Source organism: Schistocerca piceifrons, chromosome X (genome assembly GCF_021461385.2).
Source record: "Schistocerca piceifrons isolate TAMUIC-IGC-003096 chromosome X, iqSchPice1.1, whole genome shotgun sequence".
In the NCBI taxonomy this organism is placed as follows: domain Eukaryota; kingdom Metazoa; phylum Arthropoda; class Insecta; order Orthoptera; family Acrididae; genus Schistocerca; species Schistocerca piceifrons.
The window spans coordinates 788,491,945-788,509,901 of NC_060149.1; the positions used below are offsets into that span (position 1 = coordinate 788,491,945).

Here is a 17,957-nt window from a genome sequence, read left to right on the forward strand (position 1 = left end):
GATATTTTTCCGTAATACAAACGAGAACTAATCTTTTGTTTGGATACATATCACAACTAAAGTGAATGACAGAGTTGAAATAACTCCAAAGAAGATGGGCAAAACAAGACAGAGTCGATATCTCTAAAGTATAAGCTTGCCCTCACTTCATTTTCGTTGATGACAATGCGCGATCACATCGAACTGCACAGATGGACGGGCTCAAATGAGAGGGAATTTGCCTGGTGATGTTCTGCTGCACGTTCACAGGCGCCAATGACCTTCGTTTCTTTTCTTTCTTTTGCTTGTGCCTTGTTCCTGCAATGATGCAGGTTCGGCATGGTTAATCGGATTGGGCAAGGCTAATTTAAGGGGTGGCTGGATGCCCTTCCTGCTGCCACCCCATACCCCCTGGGACGGAATTAGTGTACCCCAACTGTCTGTGACTAGTGTAATCCATGGAATAGTGCAAATGTGTGCAGATGTCTGCGAGCTGTGTAACTGAGGTGGGACGTGGGTACCAGCGTGGTATTCACCTAGTGGGATGTGGGAATACGCCTAAAAACCACATCCAGGCTGGCCGGCACACCGGCCTCCATTGTTAAGCCGCCGGGCGGATTCGATCCGGGGCCAGTGCACCTACCCGAGTCCAGGAAGCAGCACATTAGCGCTCTCAGCTAACCTGGCGGGTCCCTACACATGCGCCAATGGCCATCCAGCGGTTTTCAGTCGTTCTCGTGGAGGAATGGAATGCCCTGCCACAAGAACTCCTTACCAACCTTGTGGACAACATGGGAGCACGTTGCAGAGCATGCACTGCCGTCCGTGGTGATCAGACACCTTGTTAAGGAACACTTACCCCTTTTATAACGACTAGGGGACCATCATACACTGAAGAGCCAAAAAAACTGGTAGACCTGCCTAATATCATGTGGGGTCCCCACCAGCACGTAAAAGTGGCGCAACATGGCATGGCGTGGACTCGAATAATGTCTGAAGCAGTGCTGGAGGACCCCATGAATTCTGCAGCGCTGTCCATAAATCCGTAAGAGTAAGAGGCATCCCAGATATGTTCAATAATGTTCGTGTCTGGGGAGTCTGGTGGCCAGCGGAAGTGTTTATGTTGAATGCTCGTTGTCACTATCTTTTATGTCGTCTCGTTGTCTCTGTAGAGCTGTACCATGGGAACCAAGGAGAGGATGTTGGTTGGTGGCCGGCATCCTCGTTCTCAAACACAAACTGCACGCAGATATTAACTAGGTTCTTTATTCACAAAAATAAGAAATCTACTTAACTTGTGGTACAAGCTCTTCTGTTAGTTCACGTTAGTCTCCCTGCTCGTGAAGTACAAAGTTCAGTATGTTCACTATTCTGGATCTGAGCTAGAGGCTGTGACTGCGGCTCCATCTTGGTGACATGCTGGAACTCACACGCGTACTGACTCGAACTAACTCGAATTAACTCAACTAACTGGCCCTCCAGTCCACGGCGGCGGTAATAAATACTGGCGGCCGAGAGGGCGTTGGCGGCGTGTTCCCAGTGAGTATGTCGTTGGCCTCGATCGATCTTCTTGTAAACTCTATGTCGCATGCTGTGCTGGCACCAGCTCACGCCAGCGCATTCCACTCCCCTGAAATGCTGCACCTTTGTCGTGTAGTGAGGCTGCAGACGACAGTGGGTAAGGAAGTGGGACACTGGATGTCACGATGGGCCAGGAGCCGTGACTGTGGAGGGCGTTGTACTCCTGACCGTACAACGGCATCTGGCTTGCGAGGCAACAGAAACAGCCTCTGGTAAACGGCTGCCAGGGCACACATCCAGGCCTGAGGGCGTGTGCTGGTGCGATGACGGCGACGGCGACGGCGAGGGCGATGTTGGGTCCAGGTCCACGGGATTGGCGAGCAGGGACGGATGGAGCGAGGGTGCATCGTCCATCCGCTCCTCCTGGAGTGCCCTGGTGGCACCAGCGGGCGGCTACAAAGGCCGTGTGGTCCCATGAAGACTTGAATCTGGGGAAGGAAAGCAGCAGAATCACGGGCCAAATGACATACACGGATTTGGTCCTGTTGGCGGTGCTGCAAACCATCGGGACCTGCAATTAAATACACTCCTGGAAATGGAAAAAAGAACACATTGACACCGGTGTGTCAGACCCACCATACTTGCTCCGGACACTGCGAGAGGGCTGTACAAGCAATGATCACACGCACGGCACAGCGGACACACCAGGAACCGCGGTGTTGGCCGTCGAATGGCGCTAGCTGCGCAGCATTTGTGCACCGCCGCCGTCAGTGTCAGCCAGTTTGCCGTGGCATACGGAGCTCCATCGCAGTCTTTAACACTGGTAGCATGCCGCGACAGCGTGGACGTGAAGCGTATGTGCAGTTGACGGACTTTGAGCGAAGGCGTATAGTGGGCATGCGGGAGGCCGGGTGGACGTACCGCCGAATTGCTCAACACGTGGGGCGTGAGGTCTCCACAGTACATCGATGTTGTCGCCAGTGGTCGGCGGAAGGTGCACGTGCCCGTCGACCTGGGACCGGACCGCAGCGACGCACGGATGCACGCCAAGACCGTAGGATCCTACGCAGTGCCGTAGGGGACCGCACCGCCACTTCCCAGCAAATTAGGGACACTGTTGCTCCTGGGGTATCGGCGAGGACCATTCGCAACCGTCTCCATGAAGCTGGGCTACGGTCCCGCACGCCGTTAGGCCGTCTTCCGCTCACGCCCCAACATCGTGCAGCCCGCCTCCAGTGGTGTCGCGACAGGAGTGAATGGAGGGACGACTGGAGACGTGTCGTCTTCAGCGATGAGAGTCGCTTCTGCCTTGGTGCCAATGATGGTCGTATGCGTGTTTGGCGCCGTGCAGGTGAGCGCCACAATCAGGACTGCATACGACCGAGGCACACAGGGCCAACACCCGGCATCATGGTGTGGGGAGCGATCTCCTACACTGGCCGTACACCACTGGTGATCGTCGAGGGGACACTGAATAGTGCACGGTACATCCAAACCGTCATCGAACCCATCGTTCTACCATTCCTAGACCGGCAAGGGAACTTGCTGTTCCAACAGGACAATGCACGTCCGCATGTATCCCGTGCCACCCAACGTGCTCTAGAAGGTGTAAGTCAACTACCCTGGCCAGCAAGATCTCCGGATCTGTCCCCCATTGAGCATGTTTGGGACTGGATGAAGCGTCGTCTCACGCGGTCTGCACGTCCAGCACGAACGCTGGTCCAACTGAGGCGCCAGGTGGAAATGGCATGGCAAGCCGTTCCACAGGACTACATCCAGCATCTCTACGATCGTCTCCATGGGAGAATAGCAGCCTGCATTGCTGCGAAAGGTGGATATACACTGTACTAGTGCCGACATTGTGCATGCTCTGTTGCCTGTGTCTATGTGCCTGTGGTTCTGTCAGTGTGATCATGTGATGTATCTGACCCCAGGAATGTGTCAATAAAGTTGCCCCTTCCTGGGACAATGAATTCACGGTGTTCTTATTTCAATTTCCAGGAGTGTACATGTAAGAGCCAATGCGTTCCTGGATCATGTCTGTTTCCGAGCACCCACGGTTGCCATAGACACTGAAAGGAACAAGATCGTGCGGCGCAAAGCGATGCTTGCGGGCCATTGGTAGCGCCAGATGCTGTTGTGGGTGGAGCAAGTGTAGCAGCATCCGATGGCGGCGGCCACGCAGAAATCCCGCCTGTGGTGGTCCGTCTAGTGGGTGGGAGCGATAGGAGGCAAGAAAGAGTTGCAGCGCCTATTCCAGTGTGTGGGTGATGCGAATCTTGGCCATCTGTTGCTTGAAATTGCGTACGAAGCATTCTGCTTCTTCATTAGACTGCGGGTGGAACAGAGCACTTGTTAGATGACGAATGTCATTGTGTTCACAAAACTGTTCAAAATCAGTTGAAGTGAACTGCGGTCCGTTGTCCGACACAAGTACTTCTGGCAAACCTTCGATGCAAAATATGGGGGACAACGCTTGAATGGTGCTACGTGACGTTGTACAATTCTTAGGCATGTACTGCAACAAAATCTACTGCAGTGTAATATGTTATTTTTCTGTAGTTCAAGGAAAAAGACTTCAAGGAAAAAGAGTCCAGCAATTCAGAATCCTGCGCATCGATTTGGCAACAAAATGCAGAAGATGCACCAAAATCAGACTCTGGGCCAAACGGAAAGCGAGATAGGGCGTCTACATTTCATGCTTTGCCGTAGATCTGTACACAGTTTCACACTGATACTGCGAAAGCAACAGTTTAAACTCAAAAGAATGTTCCTGGAGCCACTCTGTAGCGGTTTTGGACGTTGGGGTGTCGCATTGTCCTACTGGAATTTCCCAAGTCCGTATGAATGCAGAATGAACATGAATGGATGCAGGTGGTCAGACAGGATGTCACCTTTCAGAGTCGTATCTACACATATCTGTGGAGCCATATCACTCCAACTACACACGCCCCACACTATTACAAAGCCTCTACCAGCTTGGACAGTCTCCTGCTCACATGCAGGGTCCATGGATTCATGAAGTTGTCTCCATACCCGTACACGTCCATCCGCTCGATACAATCTGAAAAGAGACTTGTCCGACCACACAACATTTTTCCAGTCATCAACAGTCCAATGTCGGTGTTGACGGGCCCAGGCGAGGCGTAAAGCTTTGTGTCATGCAATCATCAAGGGTACACAAGTGGGCCTTCAGCTCCGAAAGCCCATATCGATGTTTCGTTGAATGGTTCGCACACTGACATTTGTTGATGGCCCAGCATTGAAATCTGCAGCAATTTGCGGAAGGGTTGCACTTTTGTCACGCTGAACGATTCTCTTCCGTCGTTGTTGGTCCCGTTCTTGCAGGATCTTTTTCCGGCCGCGGCGATCACAGAGATTTGATGTTTGATCAGATTCTGTGTCCCATCGCACATGTGCCTACTATAACGCCACGTTCAAACTCACTTACATTTTGATAACTTGGTTTGTAGCAGCAGTAACTAATCTAACAACTCCGTCAGACACTTGCTGTCTTATATAGCCGTTGCCGACAGCAGTGCCGTAATCTACCTGTTTACATATCTCTGTATTTGATTTTCAATACGCATGCCTATACCAATTTCTTTGGCGCTTCAGTGTAAGTTGACGTTTTTTTAGGAAATGCAACATATAAGACACAACTACACTTGCCATTTAATTTCAACCAACGATTTTGCTCAAATGTAGTCCATCTACGGCTCATCATACGTAAAGTGCATATAACAGCTTTATGTGCCGCTTGAGAAAATATTTCCATTGGGCGTACATGCATTGCATGCAAATTGTCTATTATACAGAGAATATACTTACTAAAAGGTTATCAACTATGTATTTCGCTACTGCAGTGATAAATCTTTCATAAAATGTTATGATGAAGTATAACATGTCCTAAAAAAAACATTAACGTGACAGAAACAGCCTTAGAATCGAGTCTAGTGTTACAATTATCCAAAAATCTTAAGGCACAGGTTCAAGGTATTCCAAACAGTTAAAAGCTGAAAATTCATTTACTGCCTAATTAGAACTTCGGATTGTACGCAGCTCAAAATTTCACTAGAAATTGTCAGTCAGTTGTCTATGTACACTACTGGACATTAAAATTGCTACAGCACGAAGATGACTTGTGACAGACGCGAAATTTAACCGACAGGAAGAAGACGCTGTGATATACAAATGATTAGCTTTTCAGAGCATTCACACAAGGTTGACGTCGGTGGCGACACCTACAACGTGCTGACATGAGGAAAGTTTGCAACCGATTTCTCATACACAAACAGCAGTTGACCGGCGTTGCCTGGTGAAACGTTGTTGTGATGCCTAGTGTAAGGAGGGCAAATGCGTACCATCACATTTCCGACTTTGGTAAAGGTCGGATTGTAGCCTATCGCGATTGCGGTTCATCGTATCGTGATAGTGCTGCTATCGTTGATTGAGATCCAATGACTGTTAGCAGAATATGGAATCGGTGGGTTCAGGAAGGTAATAGGGACCGCCGTGCTGGATCCAAACGGCCTCGTATCACTAGCAGTCGAGATGAAAGGCATCTTATTCGCATGACTGTAACTGATCGTGCAGCCACGTCTCGATTCCTGAGTCAACAGATGGGGACGTTTGCAAGACAATAACCATCTGCACGAACAGTTCGACGACGTTTGCAGCGGCGTGGACTATCAGCTTGGAGACCAAGGCTGCGGTTACCCATGACGCTGCATCACAGACAGGAGCGCCTGCGATGGTGTACTCAACGACAAACCTGGGTGCACGAATGGCAAAACGTCATTTTTTCGGATGAATGCAGGTTCTGTTTACAGCATCATGATGGTCGCATCCGTTTTTGGCGACATCGCGGTGAACGCACATTGGAAGCATGTACTCGTCATCGCCATACTGGCGTATCACCCGGCCTGATGGTATGGGGTGCCATTGGTTACACGTCTCGGTCACCTCTTGTTCGCATTGGCGGCACGTTGAACAGGGGACGTTACATTTCAGATGTGTTACGACCCGTGGCTCTACCCTTCATTCGATCCCTGCGAAACGCTACATTTCAGCAGGATAATGCACGAGTGCATGTTGCAGGTCCTGTACGGGCCTTTCTGGATACAGAAAATGTTTGACTGCTGCCCTGGCCAGCACATTCTCCAGATCTCCAGATCTCTCACCAATTGAAAACGTCTGGTCAATGGTGGCCGAGCAACTGGCTCGTCACAATACGCTAGTCTCTACTGTTGACGAACTATGGTATCGTGTTGAAGCTGCATGGGCAGCTGTACCTGTACACACCATTCAATCTCTGTTTGACTCAATGCCCAGGCGTATCAAGAAGGCCGTTATGACGGCCAGAGGGGGTTGTCGTGGCTACCGATTTCTTAGGAGCTATGCACCCAAATTGTGTGAAAATGTAATCACCGGTCAGTGCTAGTATAATATATTTGTCCAATGAATACCCGGTTCTCATCTTCGTTTATTCTTGGTGTTGGAATTTTAGTGGCTAGTAGAGGTATTCGTATTAGGCGCACCTGATGCAATGGTGACACAGTATGTAAAATGTGTGTGTACTCGATGAAAAATGTAAAGTTGCTATTGCTCTCATTCGACACAGATGACTGCAATTCACAGAAATCGATTTTCGAAGTACTGAGTACAGCTGTGTATTACATGTTGCTGTTTCTAACATTTATGAAAACTGTCCATCGTGTACCCAAATATAAGTATTTCTAATCTGAAGTTCGTTTCTCGCCGCCTTTAATGGCCATCAGTGTACTGGTCGACAGAGAGAGTGTATTAGGAGAAATGTTTACATATTACGTTTCCTTTGGCTAGCCGGGAAGTTCCCGCACCGCACTTCCACATGCAATTCGCAAGGAACTTTCAGGGAAGAATCCCGGCGGCCGTGATTGGAGACTTTGACAAGGTCTGCGGTGGCCGTGATGTGAAGCGGCGCGGCTGTGAGTCTGGGGGGGGGGGGGGGGGGGTGTAAGTTAGGGAGCCGGAGGCGGCGTCGCGGTGGCGGCGGCCGCCGGCGCATTGCGGTAGACCTCCCACGTGACCCCAGCCTCGCGTGACTCATCCGCGTCGCGCTGCACCAACCACCGGTGTTCCACCTCTCGTAAATAAACCCAGCCTATTAGCAATCTCGGCTAGCTCAATGAAACAGCGGCGCCGCAGTTTCGTATCTTTTATAGCTTTAACGCTTTTGTCTACATCTACGTCCCCATACATACGCCACAAGTCACTCTGTGGTGTGTGGCGGAGGGTACCTATTACCACCACTAGTCATTTCCTTTTCTGTTCCGTTCGCAAACACAGCGAGGGAGGAGCGACTGACTCCGTACGAGCCCTAATTTCTGTTATCTTTGTGGTCCATACTTGAAATGTAAGCTGGCGGCAGAAAAATCGTTCTGAAGTCAGCTGCAAATTCCGGTCTTTAAATTTTCGCAGAAAGAACGTCGTCTTCTCTTCCAGCCAATCACACTCTAGTTCACGAAGCATCTCCGTAATACTCGCTTGTTGATCAAAGCTACCGGCAACAAATTTAACAGCCCGCCTCTTAATTGCTTTTTATATCTTCTTTTAATCAGACCTGGTGGGAATACAAAATCACGAGAGCAGTACTCGAGAAGCGGTGCACTAATGTTCTATCCGAGTTATCCTTAACAGATGAACCACACTTTCCTAAAACCTTCCAACGAATCGACGTCGACCATTCGCCTTCTGTACTACCTTACCTACACGCTTGTTTCGTTTCGTATTGCAGTGAAACGTTTTGCTTACCTATACTACTGGCCATTAAAACTGCTACACCAAGAAGAAATGCAGATGATAAACGGGTATCTATTGGACAAATATATTATGCTAGAACTAACATGTGATTACATTTTCACGCAATTTGTGTGCATAGATCCTGAGAAATCAGTACACAGAACAACCACCTCTGGCCGTAATAACGGCCTTGATACGCCTGGGCATTGAGACAAACAGAGCTTGGATGGCGTTTACAGGTACAGCTGCCCATGCAGCTTCAACACCATACCACAGTTCATCAAGAGTAGTGACTGGCGTATTGCGACGAACCACTTGCTGGGCCACCACTGACCAGACGTTTTCAATTGGTGAGATATCTGGAGAATGTGCTGGCCAGGGCAGTATCCAGAAAGGCCCGTACAGGACCTGCAACATGCGGTCGTGCATTACCCTGCTGAAATGTAGCGTTTCGCAGAGATCGAATGAAGGGTGGAACCACCGGTCGTAACACATCTCAAATGTAACGTCCACTGTTCAAAGTGCCGTCATTGCGAACAAGAGGTGACCGAGACGTGTAACCAATGGCACGCCATACCATCACGCCGGATGATACGCCAGTATCGCGATGACGAATACACGCTTCCAATGTGTGTTCACCGCGATGTCGCCAAACACGGATGCGACCATCATGATGCTGTAAACAGAACCTGGATTCCTCCGAAAAAATGACGTTTTGCCATTCGTGCACCCAGGTTCGTCGTTGAGCACACAATCGCAGTCGCTCCTGTTTGTGATGCAGCGTCAAGGGTAACCGCAGCCTTGGTCTCCGAGCTGATAGTCCGTGCTGCTGCAAACGTCATCGAACTGCTCGTGCAGATGGTTGTTGTCCTGCAAACGTCCCCATCTGTTGACTCAGGGATCGAGACGTGGCTGCACGATCCGTTACAGCCATGCGGATAAGATGCCTGACATCTTGACTGCTAGTCATGCGAGGCTGTTGGGATCCAGCACGGCGTTCTGTATTTAATCGACGTCACTGTGTTAAACACTACACTACAAAATCTGTATTCGAACATTACAGGATTGCTTTTCCTACTCATCCGCAATAGCGTATATTTTCTTTATTTAGAAAATTTTTGTCTAAGTCACCTTGTATGCTCCTACTCTGAAACACATTCCTGTACACCACAGCACCATCAGCAAACAGCCCCAGATTGCACCTCACCTTATCCCCAAAGAGACAAAGGGTGTCTATTCTTTAGGGCACGTTTATTTGCAGCTTCGCTGCTCGCATCGCCAGCACTGCCAGGCGATGATGAAACGAACTCATTGCGCCCAGGGCCCGTCGCTGCGCCCCAGGCGAGGATATCGAGCTGCTTGCCGCGTTCAGATCAGCGGCCGTCGCCAGCCGTCGTGAATCTAGAGCTGACATTGGCTGGTTCTAACCTTGCCGCTACTCAGTCAATTACTCCTCGTTTAGGCGGTTTCTCGGGCATCGAACACACACATCTATACTCTGCAAACCACTGTGAAGCGCATAGCATTGATGCTTCATATTGTACCACATATTACCTTTTGTTTCCGATCTACATCTACATCCATACTCCGCAAGCCACCTGACGGTGTGACGGAGAGTACTTTGATACCTCTATCGGTTCTCCCTTCTATTTCCGTCTCGTATTGTTCGTGGAAAGAAAGATTGTCAGTATGCCTCTGTGTGGGCTCTAATCTGTCGGATTTTATCCTCATGGTCTCTTCGCGAGATATACGTAGGAGGGAGCAATATACTGCTTGACTCCTCGGTGAAGGTATGTTCTCGAAACTTCAACAAAAGCCCGTACTGAGCTACTGAGTGTCTCTCTTGCTGAGTCTTCCACTGGAGTTTATTTATCAACTCCGTATCGCTTTCGCGATTACTAAATGATCCTGTAACGAAGCGCGCTGCTCTCCGTTGGATCTTCTCTATCTCTTCTATCGACCCCATTTGGTACGGATCCCACACCGGTGACCAGTATTCAAGCAGTGGGCGAACAAGTGTACTGTAACCTACTTCCTTTGTTTTCGGATTGCATTTCCTTAGGGTTCTTCCAATGAATCTCAGTGTGACATCTGCTTTACCGACGATTAATTTTATATGATCATTCCATTTTAAATAAATTCTAATGCCTACTCCCAGATAGTTTATGGAATTAACTGCTTCCAGTTGCTGACCTGCTATATTGTAGCTAAATGATAAAGGATATTTCTTTCTATGTATTCGCAGCACATTACACTTGTCTACATTGAAATTCAATTGCCATTCTCTGCACCATGCTTAAATTCGTTGCAGATCCTCCTGCATTTCAGTACAATTTTCCATTGTTACAACCTCTCGATATACTATAGCATCATCCGCAAAAAGCCTCAATGAACTTCCGTTGCGTTACTCCCGTGCGGCACACGTGAAATCACTCTCACTACGGAAGACTTCTCTCCATCGAGAATGACATGCTGCATTCTGTTATCTAGGAACTCTTCAATCCAATCACACAATTGGTCTGATAGTCCATATGGTCTTACTTTGTTCATTAAACGACTGTGGGGGACTGTATCGAACGCCTTGCGGAAGTCAAGAAACACGGTATCTACCTGGGAACCCGTGTGTATGGCCCTGTGAGTCTCGTGGACGAATAGCGCGAGCTGGATTTCAGACGATCGTCTTTTTCGAAACCCATGCTGATTCCTACAGAGTAGATTTCTAGTTTCCAGAAAAGTCATTGTTCAAATTGTTTCAAATGACTCTGAGCAATACGTGTGGTCATCAGTCCCCTAGAAGTTAGAACTACTTAAACGTAACTAACCTAAGGACATCACACACATCCATGCCCGAGGCAGGATTCGAACCTGCGACTGTAGCGGTCACGCGGTTCCAAACTGAAGCTCCTAGAACCTCACGGCCACACCGGCCGGCAAAAGTCATTGTACTCGAAAATAATACGTGCTCCAAAATTCTACAACTGATCGACGATAGAGGTATAGGTCTATAGTTCTGCACGTCTGTTCGACGTCCCTTCTTGAAAACGGGGATGACCTGTGCCCTTTTCCAATCCTTTGGAACGCTATGCTCTTCTAGAGACCTACGGTACACCGCTGCAAGAAGGGGGGCAAGTTCCTTCGCGTACTCTGCGTAAAATCGAACTGGTATACCATCAGGTCCAGCGACCTTTCCTTTTTTGAGCTATTTTAATTGTTTTTTATCCCTCTGTCCTCTATTTCGATATCTACCATTTTGTCACCTATGCGACACTCTAGAGAAGGAACTACAGTATAGTCTTCCTCTGTGAAACAGCTTTGGAAAAAGACATTTCATATTTCGGCCTTGAGTCAGTCATCCTCCGTTTCAGTACCATTTTGGTCACAGAGTGTATGGACATTTTGTTTTGATCCACCTACAGCTTTGACATAAGACCAAAATTTCTTAGGATTTTCTGCAAAGTCAGTACATAGAACTTTACTTTCGAATCCATTGAACGCCTCTCGCATAGCCCTCCTGATACTAGATTTCGCTTCGCGTAATTTTTGTTTGTCTTCAAATGGCTCTGAGCACTATGGGACTCAACTGCAGAGGTCATTAGTCCCCTAGAACTTAGAACTAGTTAAACCTAACTAACCTAAGGACATCACAAACATCCATGCCCGAGGCAGGATTCGAACCTGCGACCGCAGCGGTCTTGCGGTTCCAGACTGCAGCGCCTTTAACCGCACGGCCACTTCGGCCGGCGTTTGTCTTCAAGGCTTTGGCTATGTTTATGTTTGCTGTGAAGTTCCCTTTGCTTCCGCAGCAGTTTTCTTACTCGGTTGTTGCACCACGGTGGCTCTTTTCCATCTCTTACGATCTTGCTTGGCACATACTCATCTAATGCATCAATTCGCTGTGATGACGGGGAGAGATAGTTGCTTAAAGGGTCCTACACAGGCATCAGTTTGTCGGCCGAAGGACCGACTGAGCAATTTTGTGGCAGCCTACACACTGCCCGACCGTCTGCACTCAGAGAATGCGGTACCGCCCTGATTTTATTGCTAATGTGGAACCGTTGATCTTACATTGACTGAGGCTATGTTCTACGAGATGCCGCTTTACACAGACACAAAAACTGGGATTTTCCTTGGCTGTTTTAGAGGTAACAAGGCCAAAACAGCAGAAATAGAGCAGCGGCCAAAGAAATGGCTAACGCAAAGGAAGAAATTCGCCATCGCTCTGCTACTTAAGGAGCTGGGAGCCGAAGAGTTTTGGAATTATTCAACAATGGAGGAAACATGCTTTTCGGAACTTGATATTTGATGAAAAAGAATACAGCCGTGAGTGAAGTTGTAAGCTGCAAGGAGATGGTGTTAGTTGCATTACGGCTTTTATTTCTGACGGAAGTCACGAGAATAGCAAATTCGGTGCAGTGGTATTGCGCCAGTCATTGTCTAAAATGACTCCCGAAACATGAAATGTGATTAACAATTCCCAGAGGAAATAAATCGTAGTAAAGCAAAACATATTAAACAAATGACTTTAGAGTAAACTTCATTAATTTATTTACATATGTACCATAAAACATGTCTTCTATGAGTTTTACAAACTTATTGCAGATAAGGGGAGAAGGACTACAAATGGTGTTGGTGCACATCATGTAATAAATCGAGGAACACATAGATGAGAAATGAAGCATTTAGCAACTATTAGAACTGTGAAAAAGCAGCACACTTTTCTTTGATAGCATAAGGCATCGTGATAGGTTTGATTTTTTTAACACTTCTAAAAATGAAGGAGGATATGAAATGTAGGCTGGCAATGGCATAAAGTACTCTACGGTACTGACCCCATACTTAGGCTGCATTTATAACAATCTTCCGCTCAGCGAAAAGTCCCAAGCGTATAGAAAAATGCGCAGGTGACTCCTGTATATACGAAAGTAAAAGAACTGACCCAAGATACTTACAGAACAATATCCTTAACGTCGGTTTGCTGCACAAATCTTAAACACATTCTGAGTTAAAATACAATAAATTTCCTTGAGACAGAAAACATTTTGTCCACAGATCTGAGCAGATTTAGAAAGCATCGCTCGTGTGAAACTCACCTTTCCTTTTATCACGTGATATCCTACAAACCATGGATAGAGGGCAGTAGGCAGATTCCATATTCCTATATTTCCAGCAAGCGTTTAGCATTGTGCCTCACTCCACACTACTGACGAAGGTCCAAGATACAGTTTAGATTCTCAGATATGTGAGTGGCTCGAAGACTTTTTAAGTAAAGGAACCCATTACTTCGTCCTCGACGGCGAATGTTAATCAGAGGCAACAGTATCGTCAGGAGTGCGCTAGGCAAGTGCGGTAGGACCTCTTTTGTTCTCTATATGCATAAATAACTTTGACGGACAGGGTGAGCGGCAATTTACGACTGTTTGTTCAAAAAATGGCTCTGAGCACTATGGGACTCAACTGCTGAAGTCATTAGTCCCCGAGAACTTAGAACTAGTTAAACCTAACTAACCTAAGGACATCACACACATCTATGCCCGAGGCAGGATTCGAACCTGCGACCGTAGCGGTCTCGCGGTTCCAGACTGCAGCGCCTATAACCGCACGGCCACTTCGGCCGGCGACTGTTTGTTGATGACGCTGCAGTGTACGGGGAGGGTCGTTGTTGAGTGACTGTAGGACTGTACAAGATGACTTAGACAAAATTTCCAGTTGGTGTAATGAATGAAAGCTGGCTATAAATGTAAAGCAATGTAAATTAATGCGGATGAGTGGGAAAAACAATCCTGTAACGTTCGAAGAGAGAATTACCAGGGTGCAGCTTCACACCGTCTCATCGATTAAATATCTAGGCGCAGCGTGCAGAGTGCAATGAAATGAAATGAGCAGGTCAGATTCGTGGTAGGGAAGGCGAATGCTCGACTTTTGGGGAAGTGTAATATATCCATAAAGGAGACGACTATAGAAAGCTAGTGCGAACCGTTGTTGAGTACTGTTCGAGTGTTCGGGATCCCCAGCAGCTCGGAGTAAAGGAAAACATGGAAACAATTCAGAGGAATGTTACTAGGTGTGTTAGCGGTAGATTTGATCAGCATGCAAGTATTACGGAGGTGTTTCGCGAACTGAAATGGGAATCCCTGGAGTGAAGACAATGCTCTTTTCGCAAGATACTATTGCGGAAATTTTGATAACCGGCATTCGAGATCGACTGCAGAACGAGCCTACTGACACCGACGTACATTTCGCGTAAGGTCAATGAAGATAAGATGCGAGAAATTAGGGCTTATATGGAGACTTTCAGACAGTCGCTTCTCCCTCGCTCTATTTGCGACTGGAACACGAAAGGAAATGACTAGTAGCGGTACAAGGTACCCTCCGCCATGCATCGTACGATGATTTGTGAGGTATGTATGTAAATGAAGTTGCAATTGTAAGAGGACAGGAACAGTGGAAAGGCGGTGAAAGATGTGAGCAGAGTAGTGAATGTCGGATGGGAGGTTAGGGACAGTGTTTGGAAGTTGTGTACAACAAAGGCAGAGGTTCGTTCAGTGGGAGCATTGTACACTGCGACCAGTGGGGAGACCTGTGGGGTTGGGTTTGTGGAGAGGGTAAAAGGCAAGAGATTGGAGGGTCGCTGATCTGAGGAGGGAGACGGATTCAGGTGTAAGGTTCTGGGGTCACACTAGGACCAACTGCCGTCCATAACTGTGAAAGTGTTGCCAGTGCAGGACTTAGTGCACGAACTGACCTGTCGATTACGTCCCAAAATAGTTCGATGGCATTCATGTAGGGCGATCTGGATGGCCAAATTCTTCTTTCTATTCCTTCTTTTGCTTGTGCCTTTTTCCCACAGGTACGCAGGGTCGGCATGGTTAATCGGATTTTGCAGTGTTAGATCAAGGGGTGGGCAGATGCCCTTCCTGTCACCACCCCGTACCGCCCGGAACGGAATTAGTGCACCCCAAATGTCTGCAACTAGTGTAATCCATGGAATAATGCGATGGTGTCCAGATGTCTGCATGCCATGTAACTGAGGCGGGACGTGGGGACCAGCCCGGTATTCACCTAGGGGGATGTGGAAAACCGCCTAAAAACCACATCCAGGCTGGCTGGCACACCGACCGTCGTCGTAAATCCGCAGGGCGGATTCAATACGGGGCCGGCGCGCCTGTCCGAGTCCACGAAGCGGCGCATTAGCGCTTTCGGTTAACGCAATGGGCCTGGATGGCCAAATCATTCCTACGAATTTTCCAGAATGTCCTTCAAACAAATCGCGAACACTTATGGCCGGATGACATTGCGCGCTGTCATCCATAAACATTACATCGTTGTTTGGAAACATGAAGTCCATGAATGGCTGCAAATCGTCTCCTTGTAGCTGAACCTATCCATTTACAGTCAATGGTCGGTTCAGTTTGACCAGAGGACCCATTACATTTCATGTAAACATAGTCCACACCATTAAGATGCCACTACGAGCTGACACAGTGCCTTGATGACAACTTGGGTCCATGGCTTCATGGTGTCTTGCGCCACACTCAAACCATACCATAAGCTCTTACCAACTGAAATTTGGAGTCATCTGACCAGGCCATGGTTTTCCTGTCGTCTAGGATTCAACCGATACGGTCCCGAGCCCAGGAGAAGCGCTATAGGCGATGTCGTGTTTTCAGCAGAGCAATTCGCGTTGGTCGTCTGCTGCCCTTAACGCCAAATTTCGCCGCACTGTCCTAACGGATACGTTCGTCGTTCGTCCCACATTGATTTCTGCTGTTACTTTACGCAATGTTGCTTGTCTGCTAGCACTGACAAATCTACACAAACGCCGCTGCTCTCGGTCGGTAAGTGAAGGCCATTGGCGACTGCAGTGTCCGTGGTATAAGGTAATGCCTTAAATTTGGTACTCTCGGCACACTATTGAGACTGTGGATCTCGGTGTATTGAAGTCGCAAACGATTTCCGAAACGGAATGTTCCATGCGTCTAGCCCCAACCAACATTCCGCGTTCAGAGTCTGTTAATTCCAGTCATGCGGTCATAACTACACTGGGAACGTTTTCACATAAGTCACCTGAATACAAATAACAGCTCTGCCAATGCACTGCCTTTTTATACCTTGCGTACTCGGTACTACGGCCATCTGTATGCGCGCATATAGCTATCCCAAGACTTCGTCACATCAGTGTACTGCTTACGTTTAACAATAAGAGGTTGTGGATTTATTATTTATTCTTTACATGTACGTGAGCAGGATATTGTTTACTTTTTAGAATGTATTCCTGGATACATTCTTTGTCCTTGAACATACTGCTGCTTCTTTAATGACAATACTGAGTGTCGTTGTTTCATGTTTCTGTCCTTGTGGTGTATACAGAGGTTTTGATGGCACAGTGGAAGATTATTCCCTTATTTCCAGATGTCTGGTTTGTACGTATTGCATTTGTGTTTGATTCAGTGCGACACTGTTAAAGAAATTTGGTTATTCTCTTGGTTCTCTTAATTTTTATTACTAAATGGAGAGGACTATTGAAAACCAAAGGAAGACAAGGAGCATTAAATTAAGGAGGGGCTTGGGTAGGTGTGAGAAATATTAGCTGGGTGTACAGTCTGCTTCTAGTGATACTCTGGTTTCTCTTGCTAATCAATTTGTGATTCAAATATAATGTCAGACAATCAAATGCACAGCTTTGAGGTCAATAATGCCGATGTTATGACTCAGAGGGCTAACTGTATTGATGTGACTAGAGACATATGTCATTCTGAAGTGGAATTACCACTTGAATCCTCTAGGAGCTATGAAAATTTGTCATACAATTCGTCGTTACTACTGCCAGCAATGTTCAAATGAATCATAGGAGGATTATTTCAGCTATTGATATTACTTTTAATTAGGTGTTCATCAATATGTTAATAGCATCTAGAGGGGGAATATTGAGGCCAATACCAAAGACCAACATGAGAAGCCAAGGTAGGGAAGCAGGACTAGTGCAAAACAATCTGAGGAGTTAGAATGAACGGAGTCTACTGTAGATACATGAAGTGAATGAGTGGAAGGTACACTACTGGCCATTAAAATTGCTACACCAAGAAGAAATGCAGATGATGAACGGGTACTAATTGGACAAATATATTATACTAGAACTGACATGTGATTACATTTTCACACAATTTGGGTGCACAGATCCTGAGAAATCAGTACCCAGAAAACCTACTCTGGCCGTAATAACGGCCTTGGTACGCTTGGGCATTGAGTCAAATGGAGCTTGGATGGCGTGTACAGGTACAGCTGCCCATGCAGCTTTAATGCGATACCACAGTTCATCAAGAGTAGTGACTGGCGTATTGTGACGAGCAAGTTCCTCGGCCACCATTGACCAGACGTTTTCAATTGGTGAGAGATCTGGAGAACGTGCTGCACAGGGCAGCAGTCGAACATTTTCTGTATCCAGAGAGGCCCGTACAGGACCTCCAACATGCGGTCGTGCATTATCCTGCTGAAATGTACGGTTTCGCATGGATCTAATGAAGGGTAGAGCCATAGGCCGTAACACATCTGATCTGTAAAGTCCACCGTTCAAAGTGACCGAGACATGTAACCAATGGCACCCCATACCATCACGCCGGGTGATACGCCAGTATGGCAATGACGAATACACGCTTCCAATGTGCGTTCACCGTGAT

The 17,957-nt window shown here is 47.5% G+C and overlaps 1 protein-coding gene across 1 annotated transcript in view; it reads right to left on the minus strand.

The window, feature by feature from the left end:
• Window positions 1–1,308: 1,308 nt before the first annotated feature.
• LOC124722706 overlaps window positions 1,309–17,957 on the minus strand; it is a 49,649-nt gene continuing 33,000 nt past the window's right edge. The window contains exon 2 of the mRNA XM_047247843.1: window positions 1,309–1,988. Within this exon, the coding sequence (XP_047103799.1) occupies window positions 1,559–1,988 (430 nt within the window). The 3' untranslated portion in view covers window positions 1,309–1,558. The remainder of the gene's footprint in view (window positions 1,989–17,957) is intronic.